General features: G+C 45.3%; 1 protein-coding gene across 1 annotated transcript in view; it reads left to right on the top strand.

The window, feature by feature from the left end:
* The first annotated feature begins 6895 nt into the window (after positions 1-6895).
* The window catches only part of TMEM233 (transmembrane protein 233), a 37926-nt gene continuing 17790 nt past the window's right edge, over positions 6896-27031 (top strand). Inside the window, exon 1 of the mRNA XM_032310433.1 lies at positions 6896-7256. Coding sequence (XP_032166324.1) covers positions 7071-7256 — 186 coding nt within the window. The 5' untranslated portion in view covers positions 6896-7070. The remainder of the gene's footprint in view (positions 7257-27031) is intronic.

The raw sequence follows: 27031 nt of genomic DNA, 5'->3' as shown, positions 1-27031 counted from the left end.
TGAATACAGCATGACACAGGTTGACAAGACCAAAGCATCTGGTCTCCTTAACTCTGGTGCACCAAACGATACCCTCCAAACATAAGAAAGTCAGTTCTCCCCTCCAGCCCACCTGTGAGTGCAATTCTTGTCTATTCTGATTCAGTCTTCATGACTCCCTCTCCAGACCAGGCCTGCTCACCGATCACCCCAGTTACCCCCACCACCCAAGCCCCCAGCTTGCAATTCCACACATCAACATTCAGCCCTTTAGAACCTAAGTGGTTTGCAGTCACATTCTTTGGAAATGATTCTGCTTTAAGAGATTTCTCCCTCACCTCCTGTGCAGTAAGCTGCTTTCAATCTCCATTTCATCCTACCTTCCTGGGTAGGGCAGTAAGAGGAGGAAGGAAGAGTTTGGGAACATTTCTAAAAAAAATTCCCTTCTTCCTTATTCTTAACACAAAAGATGACAGAGCTCCAAAATTATCCAACAAGAGGGTGGGAAACCAACTAAATTATCATAAAATTATTAAAATCATCAAAGACAATTCAGCAGAGGATCACAATGTGGGAAGGGTTCCATATAGGGCATTAAGTTTAAAAAAAGTTAAGATACAAAATGGCGCATACAGTGTGACTGCAAGTGTGTGGAAAAGCACTTGGATATACACAAGGACCGGGAGGTTGCATGGGAACCATCAATGGCTAGGATATTGGGGTGTGGGTGACTTCTTTCTGATTTCTAGGATCACTGTTAGAACATTTGCTATTTGGTTCATCCAGGATTTGCACAGTATAGTCCAAAACAGCATTACATTATTACATATGATCAATTATTATATATATGATATATGATGATATAATATATAGTGATAACATAGTATCATTATATATACATAATAATGGTGCTTGCCATTCACTCGGCAAGAAAAATGACAGGATAGATACTGCTCTCTGGTACAGTGGAGGACAGATACATGGGAAAAGGATTGCATTTTAAGTTTGAGAGAGTTTGTGTTTTGTGCCCCTCTATCCGGAAATGCTTTCATTAAAAGGCATGGCTTTTAAAAATGAGCAGCACAGAATCTGGTTCCCCCTCAGACTCCCCCTCTCCAGGCTTGCTCCCCACCACCACTTGGGATTCTTGTGAGAAGATCAAAATCGTTGGAAACTGGAAAGGAAAATGGTTTTCTAACAATATTAGCCAACAAGACACTGTAGCAAACCCCTGAGACCATAGCAGTTGCTTTATGACTGCCAAAGGCTGGTTCTTGAGACTAATGCAAAATTTGGCAGGAGATACGTTCAACTTTTTATCATTCCTAAAGATCTGGAACCCTACTCTTGTATTTTCACAGATCAGCATAACCTCTCCCTTTCTCTCTCTCTCTCACCACTTCCTCTCTCTCTCCCTCCCTTCTCTCTCCCCCTCCCTTTCCTCTCTCTCCTTTTCCTTCCTCCATCTCCCCCTCACCCCCTCTCCCCCTTCCTACCTCCCTCCTTGTATTTTGGAATCCTAGACATGGCTAAGATCAAGAAGCACAGATTAAAAATCACCCCATTGGGGGCGCTGGAGTGGCTCAGTGGGTTAAAGCCTCTGCCTTCGGCTCAGGTCATGATCCTGTGGGGAACCTGCTTCTCCCTCTGCCTCTGCCTGCCTCTCTGCCTACTTGTGATCTCTGTCAATAAATAAATAAAATCTTTTTTTTAAATCACCCCATTAAATATCATAGATCTGGGGATCCATTTGGCATTGAGAAGTTCTTTTTTTTTTAAGATTTTAAAGATTTTATTTATTTATTTGACAGACAGAGATCACAAGTAGGCAGAGAGGCAGGCAGAGGCAGAGGGAGAAGCAGGTTCCCTGCTGAGCAGAGAGCCCGATACGGGGCTCGATCTCAGGACCCTGGGATCATGACCTCAGCTGAAGGCAGAGGCTTTAACCCACTGAGCCACCACCCAGGTGCCCCCAAAAGTTCTTTGAATCCGTCTCATTTCATCATTCGAATCACTTCATTTCTGTAGCCAATTGAATCTATGATTGTTCCCCTGGCCTACGTTTTATTTTTACATCTGATATGTATCTTATGCTACAATTTCTCAACCAGCCAATCTGAGGTTTTTTCCCTGCCCTTTCAAAGACAGACATCTCCCCTGTAAGATCACAAGTCACAAAGAAAGGATCACAAATGCTCATAATTGGTACAAAGTCACAGCATTATTCATGTCTCGTTTAACAATGAAAACCCACCAAAAATAACCTAAATACCTAATGATCGAGGAATGGGTTAATAAAATAAATAATAATAAATAATAATCCATTGAATCGATGGGAAATTATGCATACTATAAAAATGTCTGCAAGGAGGGCCGCCTGGGTGGCTCAGTCATTAAGCATCTGCCTTTGGCTCAGGCTCAGGTCATGGGATCAAGTCCTCATCAGGCCCCCTGCTGGGCTGAAAGCCTGCCTTTCCCTCTCCCACTCCCCCTGCTTGTGTTCCTGCTCTCACTCTCTCTCTCTCTGTCAAATAAATGAATAGAATCTTTTTAAAAATATCTGCAAGAAATGTTAATGGCGACATAACATTGAGTGACAAAAACACAAAACAAAACTATAATCCCACTTTACTGGAGAAAAAAATATGTATGTGGAAAGGGAACAAAAAGGAAGTATTATCTTACTTTTGTTGTGGTCACCTCTGGATGGTGGGATAAAGGTGAGCTCTCTTCTTATTTAGACTTTTTTTTTTCCCCAACTTTTGAAGAATGAATATACACGATTTTTACATTTGGGAATAAAATGTTTTCAAATGCCAAAAAATGTAAGTTGCTACATCAGGATCTAGAAAGCCCCAAGAAGTATTCCCTCTCATTTAAAAAGAGGGAAGGGACTGCCACACTATTAAGCAATCAGCCAGCAGGCTTCATGCAAGAGCAATAAGCTGACCTCTCAAGAGAAAATTAGTGACGCTCAGGAAATTAGAGCTGGGAGCCCCTGAGTGGTCTAATGCGTCCCTCAAGAATTAGCACCATATACATTACACTTTCTGGTGTGGGCACTTGCTTTTCAATTTAATTGTAAATATTTCAAGTGCTTGCAATTTCACTGCAACGTTTCAGACAAGTCAACAGCAATTACTCCACCTTCTCTGGGTGGAATATAATATCTCCAGCAAACTTCAGAGATGTTCACGGAACTCTCTGGCCTGGAACTGCTAGCTGAGCAAGGATCTTAGATCTGGTTTGAATCCCGGCACCTCCATTTGGCTGTGAGACCTAACGTAAGTCCCTTCACCTATCTGGTTACAGGTTCCCTCATTTGCACAAGGGAAACCTCTCCACCTACCTCACAAATGGTGCTGTAGGAATTATTATTTTTTAAAGAGATTTAATTATTTGAGAGAGAGAGAGCCTGTGAGTGAGAACACGAGCAGGGGGAGGAGCGGAGAGAGCAGGAAAAGCAGGGTCCCTACTGAGACCATGGGGTGCGGGGCTCCATCCCAGGACCCCAGGATCATGACCTGAGCCCAAGGCAGACACTGAACCCACTGAGCCACCCAGGTGCCGCAGGGTGCTGTAGGAACTAAATGAGCTGAGGCATCTGGGGAATGACGACCGTAGGTACTCAGTAAATTTTGGTGATTCCGGAGTGTTGGGCCGATGTTGAAGGGCTGTTTTCCTGGCAAAGTCAACAATCCCTTCTTTTGTATTTCCCTGGATGGCACAAGTGTGTTGGCATGAGAGGTACAGTTCATAACCCTGAATCAGCAAAATTCCATTTGGTACCCAAACCTTGGGCTTAGCCACGCCAAGTAAATTCACCAGCCCCAGACCACAAATACGGCTCAGACAGCACCTGTTGGGCCTTCGCGCTGTCGATAAGAACCGCAGTGGTAACGCTAGCCTTGGGGAAGGGAAAACAAGGACAGAGTCAAGAGTCCTATCGGCCATCCGATCAGTAGGGTTTGACGGATCGTTGATGTAGAGGCTGAGGAAGGAGAAGAGTTCCCAAATTAGATGACTAAATGCACAGGTCATCAACTCGATGAATGTCTACAGAGCACCTGCTGGGACCAGGAACTGTTCTAGGCGCAGAAGACACGGCAGCGAACCAGAAGGGGAAAAGATCTCTGCTTTTGTGAGTTTACCTTCTAGTGGGGAAGACAGACAACAAACAATAAACAAAGACAGTTTCTGGTTGTGAGAGCCGTGATGAAGGACAGAAAGACGGTAATGGGATGGAGAATGAGAGGACCACACTTTAGGTCTGAGCCTGGGTGGCTCAGTGGGTTAAGAGTCTGCCTTCGGCTCAGATCATGATCCCAGGGTCCTGGGACAGAGTCCCACGGCGGGGGCTCCCTGCTCAGTGGGGATCCTGCTTCTCCCTCTGCCTGCTGTTCTCTCTCTCTCTAACAAATAAATAAATAAAATCTTTTAAAAACATTTTTAAAAAGAGGACCATACTTTAGATGGTCAGAGAAGGACTCTCTCAGGAGGTAACACATGAGGTGATGGGGCCTGATGTAAGGGACCTGAGGAAAAGGACCCACCAGGTAGAGAAGAGAGGGAGCATTCCAGGAAGAAGAAGGAGAAGGTACAAGAACTTGAGGTGGGAAACGGCTAGGTGTATTTGAGAACAGAGGGGAAAAAAACATCTTTGTAACTGAAGCACAGTGAGAGGAAAGAATTAGTAGAACAGAAGGTTGGAGGAGTGGACAGGACTTAGCTAAGGACCAAGCCTTCAGGAGCAGGTTCTTGGGGGCAGAAGTTTTACTGTCAGCATGCTGAGTTTGAAGAGCCAGAGGGGATCTCTGAACTAAGGACCCAGCACTTGGTCCTAAGAACTAGAAATAGTAGTGAGATTCGAGAAAATGTTCACTGTGTCAAAACCACTAGGGAATGTTCTAAAAATACAGATTTCTCAGACATTAAGATACAGGTTTCTGGGATATCACCCTGGGAGATTCCAGTTCAAGTAGGTCTCGGTTAAGATCTGGACATTGTTTTTGCAGTCCTCACAGGTAATTCTGACCCATTCGTCCCAGAAATGTTTCTTGCATTCCTATTATGTGCCAGAAAAACTCCAAGTGCTAAAGATATAGCTTGAACAGGTTACAAAACTTAAGGTGTAGAGAAAGAACTGATAGAGAACACATAAAAAAACAAATTACAATAATGATACATGTCATTTAAAAAAGCTGCTGAGGGGTGCCTGGGTGGCTCCGTGCGTTAAAGCCTCCGCCTTTGGCTCAGGTCATGATCCCAGGGTCCTGGGATCGAGCCCCTCATCAGGCCTTCTGCTAGGCACGGAGCCTGCTGAAATGTAATTACTATGGGGATCTACACTAAATAAATATAAAGAGAAGATATCTCTCTGAGGAAGTGACAGAGCTGATAGCTGAGAACTAAGAAGGAACAGCCACATGGCAGTCCAAAAGAACAGCATCCTAGGCAGAGGGAACAGCCAAAACAAAGGCTTGGTTGAGAACTCCGTAGCTCTAATTCTTTGGCTTATTCCCACTTGATCAACCAACCAAAATGGGGGAGGAGACACTACTTCATCTTTATGTGTTCACATACTAAGCACAGACTTTGTACCAGGCACAGTACCGGGTGCTGATACAAAGATGAACAAGAGGTTCCCCTTTCTCAAAGTCTGCCGTCCAATGAGGAAGGCATGTAACAGAATCAGGATGGCCCCATCAGAAGTGAGAGCATCCCAGATAATCAGTTCACATTCTGAAAAAGTCAAGCAGATGATTAATACTTCTGCTGCATTATGATGTGAGCAACTATTCTTGAAACTATGCATCATAAAATTACTTTGTATTTCTCTGTGGCCCTGCCAGCTCAGAATATTGGGATTTTAGGGGACATATTTGCACCAAGAGATACTGGGTCTGAGATACTGCATAATGACTATACTTTGGGGAAATAGCTTCCTCATAAAAACTAATGTGGACAGAGCACTTAGATTCACCTGGTTTGGTCCGCAATTTTATAATGTTCACAATGTCCCTATGAGGAAGGGATTCCTATTATCTGCCTTTTTTTTTTTTTTTTTTCAGATGAAGGAATAAGAGCTCGGTGAGGGGAAGGGACTTTCCTGATGCCATTCAACTCAAACGTGACAAATTCCCATCTCTGTCTGGGTTTGGAGCATCAGTTCTGGTGCATACACACTGTCATGAATTGCTTAGCGATATAATTGCTGGTTGCTGAAATAGACCCTTATGTCTTCTTCCCATCCCAATTATCCACCTGGGTTGTCTACACCAGCCAGATCTACCTGCTTCTCCCTCCAGGGGCTCTGTAGATGGAAAAACGGAGAGGAGAGGGTTCCTTGTTTGTACACTTGGGAAAAAGTAGACCAAACCCAGACTGGCCGCTACTGGCTGTCTCTACTGGGGGAGGGGCGGGGCAGGAGAGCAGGTGTCTCGAGAGGACCCCGGTGCAGGGCACAAAGGGTTGGGCCCAAAGCTTAGCGCCTGGCTCCCTGCCCACCTGCCAGGGAAAGAGAAATTCCTGGGGCTCAGGATTCAAAGTCTGAGAAGGGGCTGGATGAGGGAGGGGGTGCAAACTGTTAGTCAAGAGGAAGTAGTCAGTCTGTGGCCACTTGCATGGAGTTGGGATGCCTTCTGTTACCCGTAATGAATTCAAAATCAGTGGCTTGAAAAGATGAGCCGGTCACCTGGAGACCGCAGGCTGGCCAGTGTGCAATGTAAAGGACCTTCGCTCTCCCCTGCCCTAAGCCTCCTTTTATTTGGGGCTTAGAGTGAGTCTGTGCGCCTGTCTGATGGTCTCTGGGTGTGTCCTTCAAGGAGCGTCTTTCCTCTGTTTCTCTGGCCGGCTGGCTCCCTCTCCTCCCGGAGGCCTCCCCTCACTCCCTTGTTCCCTCCCTCCCTCTTGTGCTGAAGCTCTTGGCCCAGGTCCCTCAGCCCAGGCGAGTGCATGCGGAGGACGCAGGAGAGGTGAGGTCACGTCTCCCTTGAGCCCTGAGCCACTGGCTTTTCAGAGCCTCACCAGGAGCCGGCAGCCTCAGTCCCAGACCGCGCGGACCCTGTGCTCCTCTGCCGCCGGCCTCGCCCATGTCTCAGTACGACCCCAGCGCGGACTTCAAGAGGGCTCTGGATAGCAGTCCAGAGGCCAACACCGAGGATGACAAGACCGAGGAGGACGTGCCCATGCCCAAGAACTACTTGTGGCTCGCCATCGTCTCGTGTTTTTGCCCCGCGTACCCCATCAACATCGTGGCTTTCGTCTTCTCCATTATGGTGAGTGAATGAGGACCTGGAGCAGCCAGGGAGGGGAAGACTTGGGAGGCGTTGCCAGAGCGCAGGGGACCCAGCGCGCTCTCCTCTGCTCCCGTACGCGCCGCCTGCCGCACCCCGGGTTTTCGGTCCTTTGCGCCTCCTCCTCACTTGTCTCAGGCTCAGCACTCTGCCCTCAACCACCAGCGCCTCCACTGCGCTGCCTGTGGCGCCCGGAGCCCCGACCCAGCCTCTCCCAGGCCGGCTTTCCACCTCCTTCCAGCACCCATTGTGCACTCTGCCCAACCCCGGGAGTTCTTCCGTGGAGTCTGCGGCTTCTTTCCCTGCCTGCCTCCTCGGACTTTCGCAGGCACTGGTCCGGTTCTTCTCAACCTGCTTTTCTAGAAGCTCAAAGTCACCACCCTTGCAGGCAAAAGCCCGCCCCTTTCTCTGAGTGCACGGGTTCCATGGCCCCCTCAGTGCCGCGTGGGGGGGGATCCCCCTCTCCAGCGCGAGGCACTCTTTTAGCATACAGTCTTTGCTCTGCTGAGCCCAGGGCGCCTCCCCGGCCACTTTCTGGAGGTCCCCAAGCGATTTCCGACGCCTTCTCCTTGATCCTGGTCCCACGCCGTCCTAGGCAACCCCGTTCTCCCGGGCAACAGCTCCTTCTTCTCTTTACGCCAGCTCCCCTCCTTGGCATCTCCCGCAACCCTTCCGCCCTTTCTTTCCAGCGCGCCCGCTCGCTCTCAAGGCTTTTCTCCAGCGCCCGTTTTGCCCCTCTCACCTGCAACGTGCGCCCGGGCCTCTCTTTTACTCTTTCTGCCCCAGCACGTTGCAGTTCTTCCCTCGTTTGCTGCGCGCGGACCCTATCTCCGCCTCTCTTGGCGTCCCCCAAGGGCTCCCAGGCTCCCCTCCACCGCTCAGTCCCGCGCCCGGGGCGCTCCAGCTAATGCACTGGCGACTGGGCGCGCCCTCAGCGCGTCCGCCTCTCGAACGCGCGCCTCTCCCGAGTAGTGGCTGCTGGTGTTCAGTCCGCTCTCCCAGGGCTCGGCTCCGCAGCCTCCTTCAGCCCCGGTAGGAACTCCCGGACGAACCCTACCAGGAGGGCGGCATGCACCCGCGAGGCCCTCGCCTTATTGACTGGAGCAGCTGGCCCGGGGGTGGCGGCGGGGTAAGGTTCCGACCCGCGCTGTCCCGGGACAACCCTTGCCGCGATCTCCCTCCCCAGTCACAGACCGAGAGAGTCCGATTCGGCTCAGGGAAGATCGAGAGTCACTGCCCCCTTCCTCCATTCAGGTCCCCCACACTTGCCCACGGGTGGCACCATATTTGCCTCGTTGGTGCAAAGACCTCATTTGTACGCGCGACCCTCCCGTCCCCAAACCCCGTTTGTCCGCACCAACATGCAAGCATGCCGCCGCTTCCGTTCCGACTGCCTGGGTTCAAACCCCAGTTCCGACCGCTGACTAGCTGTATCATCTCCGGAAATCACTGCATCTCTCTTCAGTCTTTTTGTCTGTAAAATGGGAAGAATCATAGCCACGGTTTCCTGAGGTGGTTGTATTAATGATTGTAAAACGCTTGAGGCGGTGTTCAGGATGATGTTATTATTAGATCTTTACTCAAATGTCACTTCCCGAGGCTTTCCCTAATCCTGGTTTCCAATCAAAATCCCTACAAGCTCTACTCCCCTGCCCTTGATGTTTTCCCCCTAGAGCACTCCTCTTCATGAGATAGATTGATTTATTTCTTAATATACTTACTGTCTATGTGCCCTCCTTAGAGTATAAGCCCTATGAGGGTAGGAGTATTTGTGGGTGTTTTTTGTTGCTGTATCTTCGGCACCTAGGAGAGAATCTGGCAGGTGGCAGATACTCCATAAATACACGAAATGAATGCAAGCGTGAGTGAATGAATGGTGTTAATGGTTCATGACGTCTGCTTCACTCCTGCTGCCCTGTTCCACAGACTGGAGCCAGGAAAACCTTGGTATCAGGTTCCTGAGGACCAGCCAGCCAGTTTCCTCTCTTCCTTCCTCACCAGAGATATCCGGTCTTGGGTTTTCTGCAGCAAAGCTAGAGAGGATGCTGCAGCCAAATTCTCCAGGCAGCAGCAGACACTCTGGCTGGAACTGGTGCCCACACTCCATCCTGATTTATTAATGAATCAGCAGCCAGTTTGCCCCTTTCCCATAGCCAATTATAAAACTGCCTGCAAAGGCTTTTTCCTTCATTGATCTGAGATGAGCTAACACTCCAGCTGGTGGTGACAGGTTGGATACTAATGATTCCACTTGGTGTGTCTGATGGGACAAGACTGGTACATGCTTTGAATGGAAACCTCTTTTTTCTGACCATCCTCTTCCCGATTTCTTCCCTCAAGACTTTTCCAACAGTTTTATAGCAAGACACCACTCTCACACCAGAACACAGACACTGGACTTGGAAAGTTGACTAGAGGCCAAGTTTCACACCTTCCTAAAGACTTGGTTTCTTCACCTAGAAAATGGGACTGTGAAAAGCATTTTTTGTTGTGCAAAACTGTCAGAAAGATGGAACAGGATAAAGCATGTCCAGCTCCCAGCATCGGGCTAGGTATGTGCAATAATCTTTGCACAGATGGATAGATTTGGAGCCTGGGAACAACATATGTCACATATGAAAACAAAAAGATCATCAACTAAGTGAAACCCAAATTCTGAAGAGCAGCCCACACCTTCCCCATTCGCACACCCTCTAAGGTGTTTTCCCACTGACACTACGCAGATCTGGGCTTGACACGTTTCATGATAAAGATTCTAAAATCCAAAGAATAAAGAGGAAGAGGAAGGGTGTGGAGGAGGAAAGGGGTTGACCAACCCTGACAGCTGTGCGGCTTGCCTATGGTGTCTTGTGGGGTCTGTCTCTTTTCAAGTCTGACTTACCTGTAATTTGTGGTGGTCAGGCACACCATTACTCAGTGTGATGCCATTCCCCATGAAGGCATTTAAAAATGTTGGGAAGCATCTTTGGTGTCACAGTGCCTTGGGGCCCTACTGGCATTTATTGAAAAGGGTAAAGAGTACTAATGTCTTGCAGTGCTGGAGTCTGTCCTCCAGTGGAGAACGGAGCTCACCCAGACATCAACGACACCCCAAGCAAGAAACACTGCAAAAGAATGCAGAGTGATATAAACATGACTGTATGGGAAATACCGATAAGGCTCAGACTAGTTCCCAGAACTGTAAAAAGAACTAGCAATCTCAAAACAATGAGATCTTTATTTATTAAACCAAGCCAGAGAAGACTTCTATAAATGACCAAGTTGGAGTAGATGCTAGGGAATAAGAAAAGTACTTTGAGAAATATACATCGGAGAAGAATGTTCTTCCAACTGTGGGCATCTATGGTCTTGCGCCACCCCGTGTGGAGGTAGGGAAGTCCTGCAGGTTGGGGGGCAGTCAGTGCCCTACAGATGAGAATCGGAAAACATGGCTTGCCGTACTGGAACTCTGGTGGGTTGAGCATTGCCAGTGGCAGAGACACAGAAATCTTTGCCTCTCTATTAAAAGTGTACTTAAACTCTACTCAATTTCAGGGATGGGTATCTAAGAACTTCTCCCCAGGCTGGGCCACTTCTAGCCCATATCACATGTTCAGGGAATTCGAAAATGGCATCCCTTCTCCATGCAGATGCAGCCCTGCACCAGGGCACATGGCTTAGAAAGTAGAGCTCAGCCTGGCTTTCAAGCCTCATTCCCCATGCTCCCTGGTTATCTCTGTTTATTCCATCTGAAAGGAACTCCATAATTTCCATATGGCATTTGATTCAAAGAAAGAATGTTGGTTCATTCAACAAATATTTACTGAGCACCTACTATACACCAGACTCTATCCCAGACATTGACATACTCTCTTAGCTCTATCAAGGGGTAAATAAGATCAACAAGGTTTCTGTGCTCTTAGATGAAGAAGGAGAAAAGTTCTAAGCAAATTGCAGGAGTATTGGCAATTTTAGATTGAGCTCACTGTCTGTTGGTTGTGTACACGGAATTTGCTACCTGACTCGAGACTGAAGTTGAGTCCACGCTGAGCCTCCATTCTTAAGGAGGGCATGATACAATCATCTGCACAGCTGAACCAATCTGGTCATCCTAAGTGTGGATATGAAATAGCCAATGACTTTGGACTGGATAATCTATAAGCCTTCTTTCATCAGAACAACTTTTCCTTCGCACTTACAGAACCTGTCTAGATACCAAGCACTGGGGTTCAAATCCTTTTCTGCCATCTGCTGTTTGTGATTTCATGCCACTGACTCAATCTTTCTGAGGCTTGGTTTTTCAGCCCTGCAAAAAGGGGGTCATGATAGTACCTACTGAAGTACAGCCTTGGAGACTGAATGATAAATGTTTTCATCCCATTGCCTAGGACGTTGCTAGAACTTACTAAGTATAATGATGGTGATGATGATGGTAGTGATGATGGAGATGACAATGATGTGTGTATTTCAGGGATACAAGCCATTGCCTTTTCCAGTGGCAGTTTTCCTCTTTTTACTGAGACCAGAAAATTCAGTAAGATCAAAAGCAGTGACAAGAAAATACATCACAGGAATAAATAATTGTTGTAGCCTAAAAGTAAATATTAATGCTAAACTGGGATGTGTACAAATAAACAAGGAATATGGAACAGGCCTATTTTTCTCCACTCCCTTCTGCAACCACTTAAAATGATAGTAAGTGAATCTGAAAGAGTACAAATATCCAAGAACATATTAGGAGAACAGGTGAAGAGAGGAGAGAGGTGACGACATCTTGGAACATGGAAAATGGTTAGTTGAGCATTGACTTGACCTTATAGAGTAGATAATACTGAAATTTAAATCCTGCAGAAGGAGGATCCAACAAGAATAAAGTCCATTTACCTTGAAAACTCTAGAAAGGCTTAGAAATTGGAGATACCAATTGATGATATCACCTCTGAAGCTAGGAATAAAGAGTAGAGTTGAAGAGTGGAGGAGTCTTTGAAAGTCTGTTTAAGAAGTTATTACTACCAGAGATCATCAGCCAGCCCCTGCGGTAGGCACCTGACAGAAGAAGGAGATTTGCTCTCTGGTGAGATTGAACAGAATGGCACCAGATACAGCTGAGGGTAAAGTCAAGGTATCATTGAACAAGAAAGGCTCTAACCCCTGTCCCCATTTTGTACCCTGACCCTGGCATCCAGGCAGGGGACTGGAGAATTTCTCTCCAACAAGGGGATCATACCAAAAGAAAAACACATACAGACAGAAACATGTAGAAATTCGCCAGAGAAATGATGAAAGCCACACCCAATCATACACGTTGCCCATCTGTGGACAAGCCCCATCCTCATCCACAGAACTTCCAAGAAGTTTTTCAATGTCTTACTTTCAAATAGGAACAAGCAGTGGGAGGTTATCAGATGTTTGAGAAATTCTTCTGCATTAAGAGACCTGTGGTTTACAGGAGAAATTAAGTGTAAGGAGATAAATAGTGCCAAAAGCAGAAGAAAGGTTAAGGGTAGCTGATGAACATGATGATGATGGTGTCCACAAAAAAAGAACAGACTGGGAAAAAAATAAATCAGAGAAGCAAAACAGAGATGTTGGGAATTTAAAAATGAGGGCTGATTTAAAAAAAAAAAATAGCAGACAGATTAGAAGTCAACATTGAGGGAAGCTCAAGGAGATAATACAAAAATCAAAAAAGATGGAAAATGTGGAAGCAACTCAAATGTCTATCAACAGAAGAATGAATAAACAAAATATGGTGTGCACATACAATGGAATATTATTCAGCCTTTCAAAGAAAGGAAAGTCTGACACATGCTACAACTTAACCCTTGAAGACATTATGCTAAGTGAAAGACGCCAGCCACAAAGGGACAAATACATTATTCCACTTACGTGAGGCACCTAGAGTAGTCACATTGATAGAGACAGAAAGAAGACAGTGATTGTTAGTGGCTAGAGACAGAGGGGAATGTGGAGTTATTGTTTAATGGGTACAATGTCTCAACATGGGGAGATGGAAAGTTCTGGAAACAGATGGTGGTTATGGTTGCACAACAGTGTGAGTGTACTTAATGTCACAAACTGTGCCCTTAAAAAACAGTTAATATAGTAAATTTTATGTCATATATATCTTACCACAACTCAAAAAATGAGGAAGGAAATTTTCCTCCCCCAAAATATAGAAATAATCAAGAAAATTTGAGAATTGTTCCCAGAAATCCAACATCTAATCAGAAAGTTCATAAAAGGGGCACCTGGATGGCTCAGGTGGTAAAGCGTCTGCCTTCGGCCCAGGTCTTAATCTCAGGGTCCTGGGATCGAGACCCACATCAGGCTCCCACCTCAGCGGGGAGTTTACTTCTCCCTCTTCCTCTCCCCCTGCCCATGCTTTCCCTTTCTCTGTATCTGTCTGTCTCAAGTGAATAAATGTTTTTTTAAAAAGAAAAAAAGAAAGTTCAAGAAAATCCAAACAGACAAAGAAAACTGAAGGGAGGAAATTATTAAATAAATAATACAGGAAAAATGTCTGGAACAGAATACTTGAGTTTCTAGATTGCAAGAATCCCTTGATACCCAATAAAATGAATGAAATTATATGTGTACCAAAGCACATTATCATGAAATTTCAGATATTTAAGGGTAAAATTTCTCTTGAATCTCACAAACTTAATAAGAAAAAAAACGTGCCATGGATGCATTTGTAATGGCTTTGGAATTCTCATAAGTAACGCTGAAAGGGTTTTTTTTTTTTTTAAGATTTTATTTATTTGGCAGAGACAGGGATAACAAGAGAAGAAACACAAGCAGGCAGAGTGGGAAAGGGAGAAGCAGGCTTCCTGGGCCACCCAAGTGCCCCAGTAATGCTGAAAGTTAAGCAGTGGAACAATGACTTCAAAATCCAACCGTAAAATTATTTCCAAGCTCCATTTAGACCCATCTGAGCAATCAGTCTTGGGAGAGAAAAGAAAAAAGACATTTTCAGATAATCAAGATTTAAAAAAAAAAAAATCCAAACAACAGCAGCAACAAAAAACTACCTGCCATATACCTTTCCTCAGAAAGTTATGGGAGGATGTGCTCCCCCAAAACAGAGCAGTAAATCAAGGAAGAGAAGGACACAGGATCCAGCAAAAAAGGTCCAACACAGAAAAGAGGCGAAGGGAAGTCCTCCTGAAAACAAGGCAATGGGTCTCGTAAACCTGCAGAGGATACAGTGGATAATGGATCCGTGGTCTGAAAGCCACTGTCAAAATCCATTATCTGGTCATGGGCTGGCACAGTAAGCTACAGCCCCACCCTGTGCCTGACCACCCCTGCTCTAGAAAACGAGGTTTGTGGTCAAAAAGAAAGTAAATGTCCACAGGATGAAAGACAAACCAAAGCGACTCTTCTTTCCATCCGACCCAGGCTCCTCTGGGGTCGGCTCATCCATCAAAACTATATTTCCTTTTTTTTTTTTAATTAAGATTTATTTATTTATTTATTTATTTGACAGAGATCACAAGCAGGAAGAGAGGCAGGCAGAAAGAGGTGGGGGGAAACAGATTACCCACTGAGCAGGGAGCCCAATGCAGGGCTGGATCATAGGACCCTGAGATCATGACCTGAGCCAAAGGCAGAGGCTCAACCCACTGAGCCACCCAGACGCCCCCCCTTGTGATTTATCTGTTATGAAATTCTGTACATGAAGCTCTGATGAGTATTAAAATGGTTCCAGATGATAAAGACCTTACCTGAAGTATGCCACTGTTGGAAATTTCTGTCAGAGACACATGCCGATTTTCTAGATGCGCATATCATCCAAACTGCTGCTGCTTTCTCAACTACTACATGGCAGAGGGTGGCCACTGACATTTGTTACTTGGGAATCTAGAATTTAAACTGCTGTCGGTAGAGACTAAATCTATTTCAAGATACAAATCTGTGTGTTCCTATTTAAAAAAATACCTTTTCCCCCCCTTTCAAGTTCCTATGTAAATCCCAGTTACTTAACATACACGGTGTGGACTCTAGTGATTCAACACTTCCATTCAACACCTGGTTCTTGTTACAAGTGCCTCCCTTATTCCCCATCACCCATTTCCCCCATTCCCCCACCCACCTCCCTTTCTTTTATTTTTTTACTTTTTAAAAAATTTTTTTTAAAATTTCTTTTACGTAACAGAATTCATTGTTTATGCACCACACCCAGTGCTCCATGCAATTCATGCCCTCCATAATACCCAGCACCTGGCTTTTACTTTTTTAGAGACCGAGCGAGCCCGCATGTGTGCACAAGCATAGGGCAGAGGGGCAGGGGCAGAGGGAGAGAGAATCTTAAGCAGGCTCCACGATCAGCGCCTCAGCAGAGACAGAGCCCAACACAGGGCTCGATCTCATGACCCTGAGATAATAACCGAAATCGAGGGTCAGACCCTTTACTGGCTGAGCCACCCAGGTGCCCCTGAAAATACATTTTAAATACCATTTTAATTTACTAATAAAATGATATAATGGCTGTGTCATAAGCTAATGTGGGAAATATAGATAAAACAAGATTGGCTGCTAATAGATAGTGAAACTGGGCTATGGGAACACGAGGAGTCATTATATTATTTTGCTGATTTTTTTTTCACGTTTAAAAAATTCCATGACATTTTTTTTTTTTAAGGAAAAGGATGGGGCCCCTGGGTGGATCAGTGGGTTAAGCCTCTGCCTTCAGCTCAGGTCATGATCTCAGGGTCCTGGGATTGAGCCCCGCATTGGGCTCTCTGCTCAGCAGGGAGCCTGCTTCCCCTTCTCTCTCTGCCTGCCTCTCTGCCTGCTTGTGATCTCTCTCTCTTTCTCTGTCAAATAAATTTTTTAAAAAAATATTTATAAAGGAAGGAAGGAAGGAATGCAGGAAGGAAGGAAAAAAGAAGTCCGGCCATAATCTGTCTCCCAAAGTCATCAAACACTGCCCAGATAACAACAGCAGCCATTAAATGAGCTGGCAAAACGGGGCCAAGGATGAGGTGCAGTTCGTCATTAATTAGTAAGCAAATAATTTCTCACTTATAATGTATGAATTTTAATGATAACTTTGGCGGAACCTGCAAATAATTATCAAGAGGAGACCAGGTAGGAGGACTCATACCCCAGAACAATGCTTCACAAACTTTAACCACTTGAGGATCTTGTTAAATGCAGATTTCACACCTCTTTCAAAACTCAGCTGGAAAATCACCTCCTCCGTGAGGTCTTTCTTGCTTGCCCTTACCCCGGGTTGTGCCCATTATGCTCTGAACAGATTTCTCTCAGGGAACTTTTACTTCCTTGCACAAATCTGTGTATGTGAACTCCTTGAGGTAGCACTGTGGGCCTCATCACCTAGCACAATGTTGAGCACATGGTCAATAAGAAACATATTGAATGAATTAATGAATGAATGAATGAATGAATGGCTATAAAGGCCCAAGTTTGTTCCTACCTTTATCTCTGAGGATTCCCCTCCCTTCCCAGCTGTGTTCTGCATTTCTGCCAAAACTTTTTTGAAAAATACCCAGAAGACCCAGGCTAAAGCCATGGGTCGCTGAGAGGTTGGCCAAGCCTTTGTTCCTGATGATAACTTTCCAGGCTGGTCTAGAGCTCACGAACATCTTCACACTGCCATCCAATGGGTCCGTGTTTGGAGATTGGTCTTTCTTCTCCATGTGCTAGTCCACGGGATGGATGACACTCTTCAGTGCAGAGCCACTTTTCCAGAAATCTGATGCCTTCAGAGTGTGAGCCTGAACATACCTGAAAATGTCCAGTTACTGCAAGTTCAAGAAGCCAGTCTTTCCAACACCATGCTTCTCAGACAACTGGTTCTACCCAATGTTACAAAGTTTTGCTAAAAAAGGGGTGGGATGGGGGAGGTGATGCTATTGAGAAGTCAAATGCTGAGTTAAGCAAAAGTAAACTGCTTCCTTTCCTTTGGGATTTCTCAAACCTTTGGCCAAACACTGGGCGTTGTGGCTCTTCAGGGGAACAGTATAACACAGAGCATTTATTAAGCATATTGCCTGGGATCCTTTGATTCTAAGGCTAATACACCACAAAGCACACTTTGGTTAATACCATTCTTAATGATTGTGGTTCTCGGTTTAATGGATTGAGACACGTTGATAGGGAGCTATGGCAAGGAGCTCCATCCCTAACGTTCTTACATTATAGACCTACCTCTCCCTGCGTTCTTCCAATGGAAGTTTTTTTTTTTTTTAAGATTTTATTTATTTGACAGACAGAGATCACAAGTAGGCAGAGAAGCAGGCAGAGAGAGAGAGAAGAAGAAGCAGGCTCCCCGGTGAGCAGAGAGCCTGATGCAGGGCTCCATCCCAGGACTCTGGGATCATGACCTGAGCTGAAGGCAGAGGCTTTAACCCACTAAGCCACCCAGGTGCCCCAAATAAGGGTGAACAACACAAGTATTTTTTTTTAAGATTTTATTTATTAACCTGACAGAGAGAAATCACAAGTAGACGGAGCGGCAGCCAGAGAGAGAGAGAGAGATAGGGAAGCAGGCTCCCTGCTGAGCAGAGAGCCCGATGCGGGACTCGATCCCAGGACCCCGAGATCATGACCTGAGCCGAAGGCAGCGGCTTAACCCACTGAGCCACCCAGGCGCCCCAACACAAGTATTTTTAATGGGTCTCCCTAGCCGAACTTCATGCTCTTCCTCCCTCATTCTCTTTTTCTGTAGGTGAAATTCAGAAAGTCACCTTTCCCTTTCCTTTACTCTTTATATGTCCTATCCCCCTGCACTGAAGGTGACTTTCTGTATTTAATGTCCTCTTCTCATAACTTCATTTGTTCTTTGTTCTGGATAATTTTGGTAGTATGCTATTGCCATTATCAACACCACCACCATCATCATCATATTGTCCACATGTCCTTACTTCTCGAAACATCTTAATATGGACACAGTTTCACTTTTTCCTTGCAAATTTCCAGGGAGGTATGCAAGAGAGCCGTCTGTCTGCCCCATTTATCCATGAGGAAGCAAAGCTTGGAAAGGTGACATGGAACAATGTGTAGAAATGTTGAATCACTGTATTGTACACCTGAAACTAATATAACACTGTATGGTAATTATACTGGAATTTTTTAAAAAATAGAAAAGAAAGAAAGGTGACTCTAGTAGATAAAATTAGACAGGACAGTCCTTACCCCCATGGAGTTTAGAGTCTAGTCTCTTAAGGATTATGTTCAGGTGGCTATGCCTCACCCTTTGATAGGAATACAGCTTTGATGTTCTGAAAGCTTTCCCTTTTAATAGATCTGCCCCACCAATAGAGGAAGCATCACATAATGCTCTCAATCAAGTCTGGCAGAAGTCCTCTCTAGCGTTTTGTTTTAATGATAGGCAAAAGGACAATTCCCACTTGTCCTTAAAGATATTTATGGAGAGGCACGGCCCAGAAACACCAGAAGGAGAAAGACAGGCATGAATGAATGAAGGATTGATGCCTCGTGGTCTGCAAGCCCCATCTCTGAACTCCCGGCACTACCTTTAAGCACAGAAACTTAGGAGCAAGCAAAATCGAAATGAGAAATCCCAAAGTCAGCTGAAAACTCAGACGTTGTTACTAAAGAGCCCAGGTCTATGAAGCTGTTTTGATGGGAGCCTTACTATGGAGGAGTTAGGGGTAAGGAATTGTGCCTCGTGGTCTGCAAGCCCCATCTCTGAACTCCCGGCACTACCTTTAAGCACAGAAACTTAGGAGCAAGCAAAATCGAAATGAGAAATCCCAAAGTCAGCTGAAAACTCAGACGTTGTTACTAAAGAGCCCAGGTCTATCAAGCTGTTTTGATGGGAGCCTTACTATGGAGGAGTTAGGGGTCCAAGTCAATGCTGATCTATCTAAAGAGTTCTTACAGCTGAACAAAAGTATCTGAGGCTGTGCTCAGGCATTGATATTAAGTCTGTATAGGTATGTGAGTCTGTGTGTGTGTGAGAGAGTAGAGAGACAGAAACAGAGAGGCAAAGAGAGATACACACACACAGACAGACAGAGAGGTAACCTCACTTCCCACTGCCCAAATACATACTAGAGATATAGGGACAGTGAAGAGGAGGATGGTTTTGAGAGAAGAGGTGACTTTTTTTTTTTCAAGATTTATTTATTTATTTGAGATAGAGAGAGAGAGTGCCTGAGCGCAAGAACAAGCCGGGGGAGGGGCAGAGGCAGAGGGAGAGGCAGACTCCCCACTGAGCAGGGAGCCCAATACGGGACTCAATCCCAGGACCCTGAGATCATGACCTGAGCCAAAGGCAGACGCTTAACTGACTGAGCCACGCAGGTAACCCAAAAGAAGACGTGTATTATAGAAAAGGGAACATGTTCTAAAATTAGGATTTAGGTATGGGCAATTTAATAGATCAAACCATAGCAAACAAAAATTTTAAATACCATACTGTTTTCCATAGAAAGCCCACTTTTTTGTTCTGTCCCTCAACCACAGAGAGGGTACCTGGTGCTCCTGAGGTAAAGTTCTTCATGCTTTTAGAGGTCGCGTGGCTCACAGTATCTCCCCTTGAGCCACTCTCTCTCTTAGATATCTACCAACAAAAAGAAATGGACTCTGGCAAGAATGTCTTCATTCACCTCAACATCCCATGAGCCCCCAGAAAGTCCCTTCCACATTTGTGCTTGATTGTGACAAAGTCCAAAGTCCATTTTCAATGAGAAGGAAAACAGAAGAGGCAGGGCGAGTATGGCCAAAGACAGAGAAAGCCCGGGTCACCAGGCTTTTCTTCCAATTACAGCATCCTTGGTCCTGGCCGCCATGGTAGGAAGCTGGCTGGGCAGCATGTAGCTCCGAGTTTCAAAGAGAAAAGCCAGGAAAAGGAATTCAGATGGGAGAAGAGGGCTTTAAGCCAGCCCAAAGAAACATCACTCAAATATGCCTGGTCCCCCTTGGAGAAGATGCCACAGCACGTGGGAAACCTCTGGCCACTTTTCAGGGGTAGGAAGTGGGGGGCAGTTCTCTCAAATTCATTCACTCATTCAACAATGTTTGAATACTATGTACCAGACATTATGGTGACCCTTAATACAGCTGACATTTGGGGCATCTGTGGGCTAACTCATCCTCTGACTAGAAGAGGCCTACATGCTGGGTCAGTGAATTAACCCCACTTCCCCTCAAGATTTCTGAACTGGTTAAGAAATAAGACACAGGAAACAAACAGATGATCTGTTTGCAGAATGTGGCTTCAGATCCACAGCCAAACAGACCCACTCTGCCCCAAACTGGGCACAGGACAACCACAGCTTTCACTTGCTTTTTGAATGAGACAGTCAAGGTCTTGGCTCTCTAGGAACTTGTCTTAGTGGGAGAAGACAGACCATACACAGGCTAGCACATAAATAAGATCATTTCAGAGACTGGTAAGAGAAAAAACTGTGTAGAGTTTATTCTGTGAGGAGAATAAACAGGGAAATATAACCAGTGGTGGCAGGTGGTGGAGAAGAGATTATGCTTTAGAAAAGGATGGTTGGCTGAAGGATGAAATCAAGCCAACCATGGGAAAAGCCAGGCAGAGCCAGGCAGTACAAAGGCCCTGGGGCTGAGTAAGCGTGGTATAATCCAGGGACATACGTGAGGATATCTAGGTCATCCACTTAAAATGGACCTAACTCCCCCAGGAAGGAATCCCAGAGTAGGCCACAAAATGGAAAGCTAGGGCTTCTGTTACTCGGGTTGGGGTGGGAGGTCACACAAGACCTCTTCACAGATCATTACTGTGCCTCGGCCTCAAGCCAAATTGCTCCCATATGTGGGACCAAATTATTGGTTTACTTTTACTTCAACCTTCATTCCAAATTAGAACAATCACTCAGAACTAATTTGGTCACTGAGGAAGCAATATCCATTTTTGTCTGGGTCCCAGTTTCCCTAGGCATTCATGACCTGTGAGTGCAAACACGTGACCAAACAACAGCCCAGGCTTCGCTTGTTCTTGCCGCTCCCTGCTACATCACCCCCCCCCAAAATTCCTTTCTGTATTTCTGAGAGGTGTTTCTCACGTGTTCACACAAAACCGTAATGCGCCAACTGTTAACACCAACAGGGCCTGGCAGCTGCTTCCAGGGGACACTGGGGTAACTATCAAATATACCTCCTGAGCTACTTGTGAGCCCTCACATTATCTCTTGCCTGACACCACCAACTTCTCTGGCCTCCATCATTGGTCCCCTGGAATCCTTAAGGTGCAAAAGCTCTGTCACCAGGCCTTCCTTCCTTTAAAAAAAAAAAAAAAGTGTACAATTCAAGTGATTTTTAGTATACTCACAAGGTTGTGCAATCATTACCAGGATTTAATTCCAATAAATTTTCATCACCCCAGAAAGAAATTCCATACCCATTAGCATTCATTTGCCATGCCTCTTCCCCCTAAGCCCTGGCAACCACTAATTGACTTTCTGTACCTATGGACTGACCTATTCTAGATGTTGCGTATAAACGGAATCATACATTCTGTGATCTTTTATGTCTGGCTTCTTTTACTTAGCATAATGTTTTCCAGGTTCAGCCTCTTTTTAAAGCGAAGTAATATTCCATTGTATGAAAAGACCCTATTTTGTTTCTCCATTAACTTGTGGATGGACACTGGGTTGATTCCATTTTTTGGCTGTATCAGGAATGTTCTGTGAATGTTCCCGGACAAGTTCTTTTGTGTGTATGTTTTCACTTCTCTTGGGTATATACTTAGGAGTGGAACTGCTGAGTCATACCGTAACTCTATGTTAACTTTTTTAGAAACTGCCAGGCTGTTTCCAAAGCAGCTATGCTGTTTTAAGGCTTCATGCTGGAAGGCTCCAATGTCTCTACCTCTTCAATAAAACTTTTCTCTTTTTTTTAAAGTTTTTTAAAATTTTTATTTGTTTTAGAGAAAGGGAATGTACATGCAGGTGGGGGAGGGGGCAGAGGGAGAGGGACACGGAGACTCCCCACTGAGGGCAGAGCCTGACATGGGGCTCATCCCAAGACCCTGAGATGCTGACCTGAGCCGAAATCAAGAGTCTGACACTTAACCAACTGAGGCCCCCCACCCCAGTGCCCCTTGTCTGTCTTCTGTATTCTAGCCATTTTAGTGGGTATCTTTTGGTTTCAGTTTGCAGCTCCTTAATGACAAATGATATTGAGCATCTTTTCATGTCCTTATTGGCCACCTGTATATCTTTTTTTTTTTAATTTTTAATTTTTTATAAGCATATATTTTTATCCCCAGGGGTACAGGTCTGTGAATCGCCAGGTTTACACACTTCACAGCACTCACCAAAGCACATACCCTTCCCAATGTCCATAACCCCACCCCCCTTCTCCCAACCGGCCACCTGTATATCTTGTTTGGAGAAATGTCTGTTCAGATCCTTTGCCATTTTTAATTGGGTTCTCTGTCTTTTTGTTGTTGAGTTGTAAGAGTTCTTCATATATTCTGGATAGAAGTTCCTTATCTCATATGTAAGCAGCATATTGTCTCCTCTGTAATAGGCTCTCTGGCCCTTGTTTATTTCACTTGCTTTGTGACCCTTGTTGAGGGGGGTGTTCTATGTGTTTCAGAGTTTCCAATGAGAACTTATTTTTTTTTTTTTCTTGTAGGCTTTCTCTTTCCCCCAGCAAGAATTGGCAACAGAGTCAAAGGCAGAAACTAGTGGTTTGGGCTCTGCACTCAACTCCAGTTTGAAATCCAGCTCTGCCCTTTCACCTAACTTCTCTGAGCCTTGGTTTTCCCACCTATACAATGGGAATGCTGGTGCAGATCTATCCACATTATTTTCTTTTTTCTTTAAGATTTTATTTATTTATTTATTTATTTGTTTGACAGAGAGAGAGAGAGCACAAGCAGGCAGAGAGGCAGGCAGTGAGAGAAGGGGAAGCAGGCTCCCCGCTGAGCAGAAAGTCCAATGCGGGCCTTGATCCCAGGATCCTGAGACCATGACTTGACCCAAAGGCAGAGGCTTAACCCACTGAGCCACCCAGGTGCCCCACTGCATTATTTTCAAGATTAAATGAGGTAAGGCTGGGCCCTTCACAGGCATTATCTCCATTAAGCCTCACAATCAGCCTGTGCTGTAGACATTATTATCCCCATTTTACAAATGAGAAAAACTGAGACTCGGAGCCATCCCTAGAAGGCCTTATTTTCCTTTGAGGTCAGCTACTACGGTATTAAAGATCCAAATATCTATTGTCTGCAATAAAATGAGGCATAGGACAATTCACATACCCATGGACAAGTACTGGGGGGAGGGAGCTCCATTTAAGTGAAAAATTGTCAGTGACTCTGGCTTACGAAGTGAAAGCATCTGAATTTCCTTCATGAGCACTTGACCTCAAGCCAAAAATTCCTTATTCTGGTCATTCACACAGCAAACACATGTCTGCCTAAGGTAGAAGCCCACCCTTCAGAACTCCGACACAGAAGTTAGATGACACAGTTTCCCCTCTGTTCTGTCAGTACCAAAATGACTGGTTGGTCACCTTGGTCAGAACGTTAAGTTGGCCAATGGCTTCATTTTCAGTGTCTGTTTGTACTGTTTGTGCTACTGGTTTGCTTTTCTGTCGACTCAACCTCATGTAAGGGAAGTAAAGGCATACTAAGTGTCAGACCCTCCACCAGGCACTGGAAAAAGGGTGATGAGTAAAAAGAGACATGGCGCCCACCCTCACGTAGCTCAATCAGGTGATGGAGTCAAACACTCAATGAGTCCATCAGCAACAGAGTAAAATGACCGAGTCGCACCAAGAGGAGGCTATGAAGGAAACAGATGCAGACTGAGTCAGCACATAGGTAAGGGAACTTACTGAAGATGGGGTGACCTGAGAAGACTGCCTTGAGGAAGGAGACATGAAAGCTGAGACCAGAAGAATGAGCAGATCCTGGCCACATGAGACATCAAGGGAAGTGGGCTTCTAGCAAAGGAAATGACCAGGACAAAGATGGGGGGAGCAGTTTGGAAAGAGGGAGGTGGAGCAAGGATGAAGGCTCCAAATGGGGCTGGAAAGGCAGGCAGAGGTCAGACCCTGCAGGACTTGGAAGGCCATGATTAAGAACGTGCGTGTCTCTCCCAGGGCAATGGGGAGCCAAGGACAGGTTTCTAGCCAAGGTTGCTAGGGGCTCCCAGCCAAGGTCTCTAGGGCTCCCATCCCATCCCCCCACACAAGTGATTTATGTTCTCTTCTCTTATGGCATTTTCAGACAACAAGAAATTTCCAGAAAAACTACTTCCCACTGTGGTGTCACTGGCTACTAAGGCTTCACTGCTTACCTGTCCCAGGTAACAGAAATGTGCCTTCTATGCCCTGTTAAAGGGGAAGAGGACTCTTGGTTTTTACCCAGGTCTTTTTTTCTTTTTTCTTTTTTCTTTTAAAGATATTATTTATTTATTTGACAGAGAGAGATCACAAGTAGGCAGGGAGGCAGGTAAGGCGGGGGGGGGGGGGTGAAGCAGGCTCCCCACTTAGCAGAGAACCCAATGTGGGGCTTGATCCCAGGACCCTGGGATCATGACCTGAGCTGAAGGCAGAGTCTCTAACCCACTGAGTCACCCAGGAGCCCCCCAGATCTTTTTTTTTTTAAGATTTTATTTATTTATTTGACAGACCGAGATCACAAGCAGGCAGAGAGGCAGGCAGAGAGAGAGGAAGGGAAGCAGGCTCCCTGTTCAGCAGAGAGCCCGATGCAGGGCTTGATCCCAGGACCCTGCGATCATGACCTGAGCCGAAGGCAGAGGCTTAACCCACTGAGCCACCCAGGTGCCCCCTTTTTTTTTTCTTAACAGTAGACATAATCATAAGGAAGAGCAATTGGGCACGGGGAATGTGGAGCACACCAAAGTGTATTTAATAGCTCATTTGTTTTCATCTTCGTCAATCAGCATATGGTATAATTAATAATAATAATAATAATAATATCAATGTAATAGCTAATGCTTACTGTGATATTTACCAAGCGCTGCTCGAAGCGTTTTATGTGTATTAACTCATTTAATGCATTATGACCAGGTAACCAAAATATAAAAACAACAACTGACTATGTCTTCCATTGTTATTATTTTGTGTTTGGCGGCTAATTTTGTTTGAGGGTAAATGTGGGATTACTGAGCACGTTTGGTGTTAGACAAGAACAATGAAAACGAACCCATTTTTGACAGGGATATTTTGACAGGCATATTTGCCCTATTTTTCACATAAGTGGCCCAGTTTTTATTAAATTGGAATCAAGTCAGCTATGTGAAGCTGGGTTATCAACAGTGTATTAAATCTAGCTCTTGGGGTCTTATGGACATAAAGACGTAGTTACCGTAAGAGCTTTGTTGATTAACTTACTATCATTTGGTGATGTCTGTAGCCCCCTTAGAAAGCTGCCTTTGAAAGCAGACACATTATCTGCTTCCCTGTCTCTGAGTCTCAGTTTTCTCGGTGGATACAATTTTTAACCCCCATGAGGATCAGGGTGAAGATTCAGTTATATGATGGCATAAGTGGTTAGTCCAGGACCTGGCACAAAGTAGGTACCTCGTGAATATTAACTATTATTTTGCCATAATTATGACTGTAACTAACATAGCCCCTGGTTTACCCCAGCCTCTTCTCATATCTCTCTCTCTCTCTTCCCGCCTTCACTCCTGCGTTTCCTTCTGGGTTTTCTTAAATGCCTTCAGTAAAAAAGCTATTTCCTACCCCCTAGAACTTTGCACATGCTGTCTTCTCTGCCAGCCTTCCTCTTCCCCGCCAGCTCTTTGCAGGCCTGACCCCTTCTCAAGTCTTCATGTGTCAGTCTGCCTACCACCACCCTCCCTGCACCCCATTATTCTTGCCTTAATAATGTTCTGTCATCATCTTGTTTATTAACACGTTTATTTATTTTTGGTCTTCACCAGAATGTAAGCTCCACGAGGGTGATGGAGAGCACTGTCTCGCACATAGTTGGTGGTCGACAAATAATTTTTGGATGGATGGATGGATGTCCATCTAGGATAATGGCTCCCAACTCTTCTTGAAATAATCTGGGAAGCTTCCAAAAAAGTATTAATTCAACTGGTCTTGGCGTGGGCTTGAGCACAGGAATTTGTAAAGTCCCTCCAGGTAATTCTAAGGTCAGCTGGGGCTAAGAACCACCAACCCAAGGGAATTAAAAAAAAAAAAAAGTACAACTTGGAAGAGCTACATCTCAGGCCCGCACGTGGCAGACACTCCGTAGTGATGCAGACTCATCTGGTAACATGTGGGACGTGGCAAGAGCTCTGCTCTAAGAGCAGAGGGAAAGGACAAAGTACTTCCTGTGTTTTTCTAGCTCAGGATAGTGGTGGAATTTTATCATGTAATGTAAAGTGTCACGAATTTCTAGAATGTTGGATCCCCTCATGTTCAACTTCAGTTAACAAAATTCATGGAGTCACATGGAATCTCTCCTTCTTGGAAATGTGGATGCCAGGAGTTGCCTGAACCCCCCAATAGGCAACCAGGAGTCGGGGCTGCATAGCCTTGTGACGCAGACTTGCTGCTCCCTGCAGCAGTTTTTGGTTTTGGTTTTTGGTTTTTTAGGGATGTTTTTGGTTTGTTATTGTTATTGTTGCTTAGTTGTTGGATTTTTGTTTTTGTTTTTGTTTTGGGGGTTGGGCATAGAAACAGTCCCCCTCATTTCCGGTTCCTGACCAACATTCTTTCTGTGAGTATTTGAGTGTCATGTGTCCCTCCAGGGAGGGGATGTATAAATATGCTTGAAACAGCTTGATGCAGTGACCATGACATCGTTAGTATCCACTGCA

Source organism: Mustela erminea, chromosome 13 (assembly GCF_009829155.1).
Source record: "Mustela erminea isolate mMusErm1 chromosome 13, mMusErm1.Pri, whole genome shotgun sequence".
In the NCBI taxonomy this organism is placed as follows: domain Eukaryota; kingdom Metazoa; phylum Chordata; class Mammalia; order Carnivora; family Mustelidae; genus Mustela; species Mustela erminea.
This window is presented reverse-complemented; position numbering and strand designations above follow the sequence as displayed.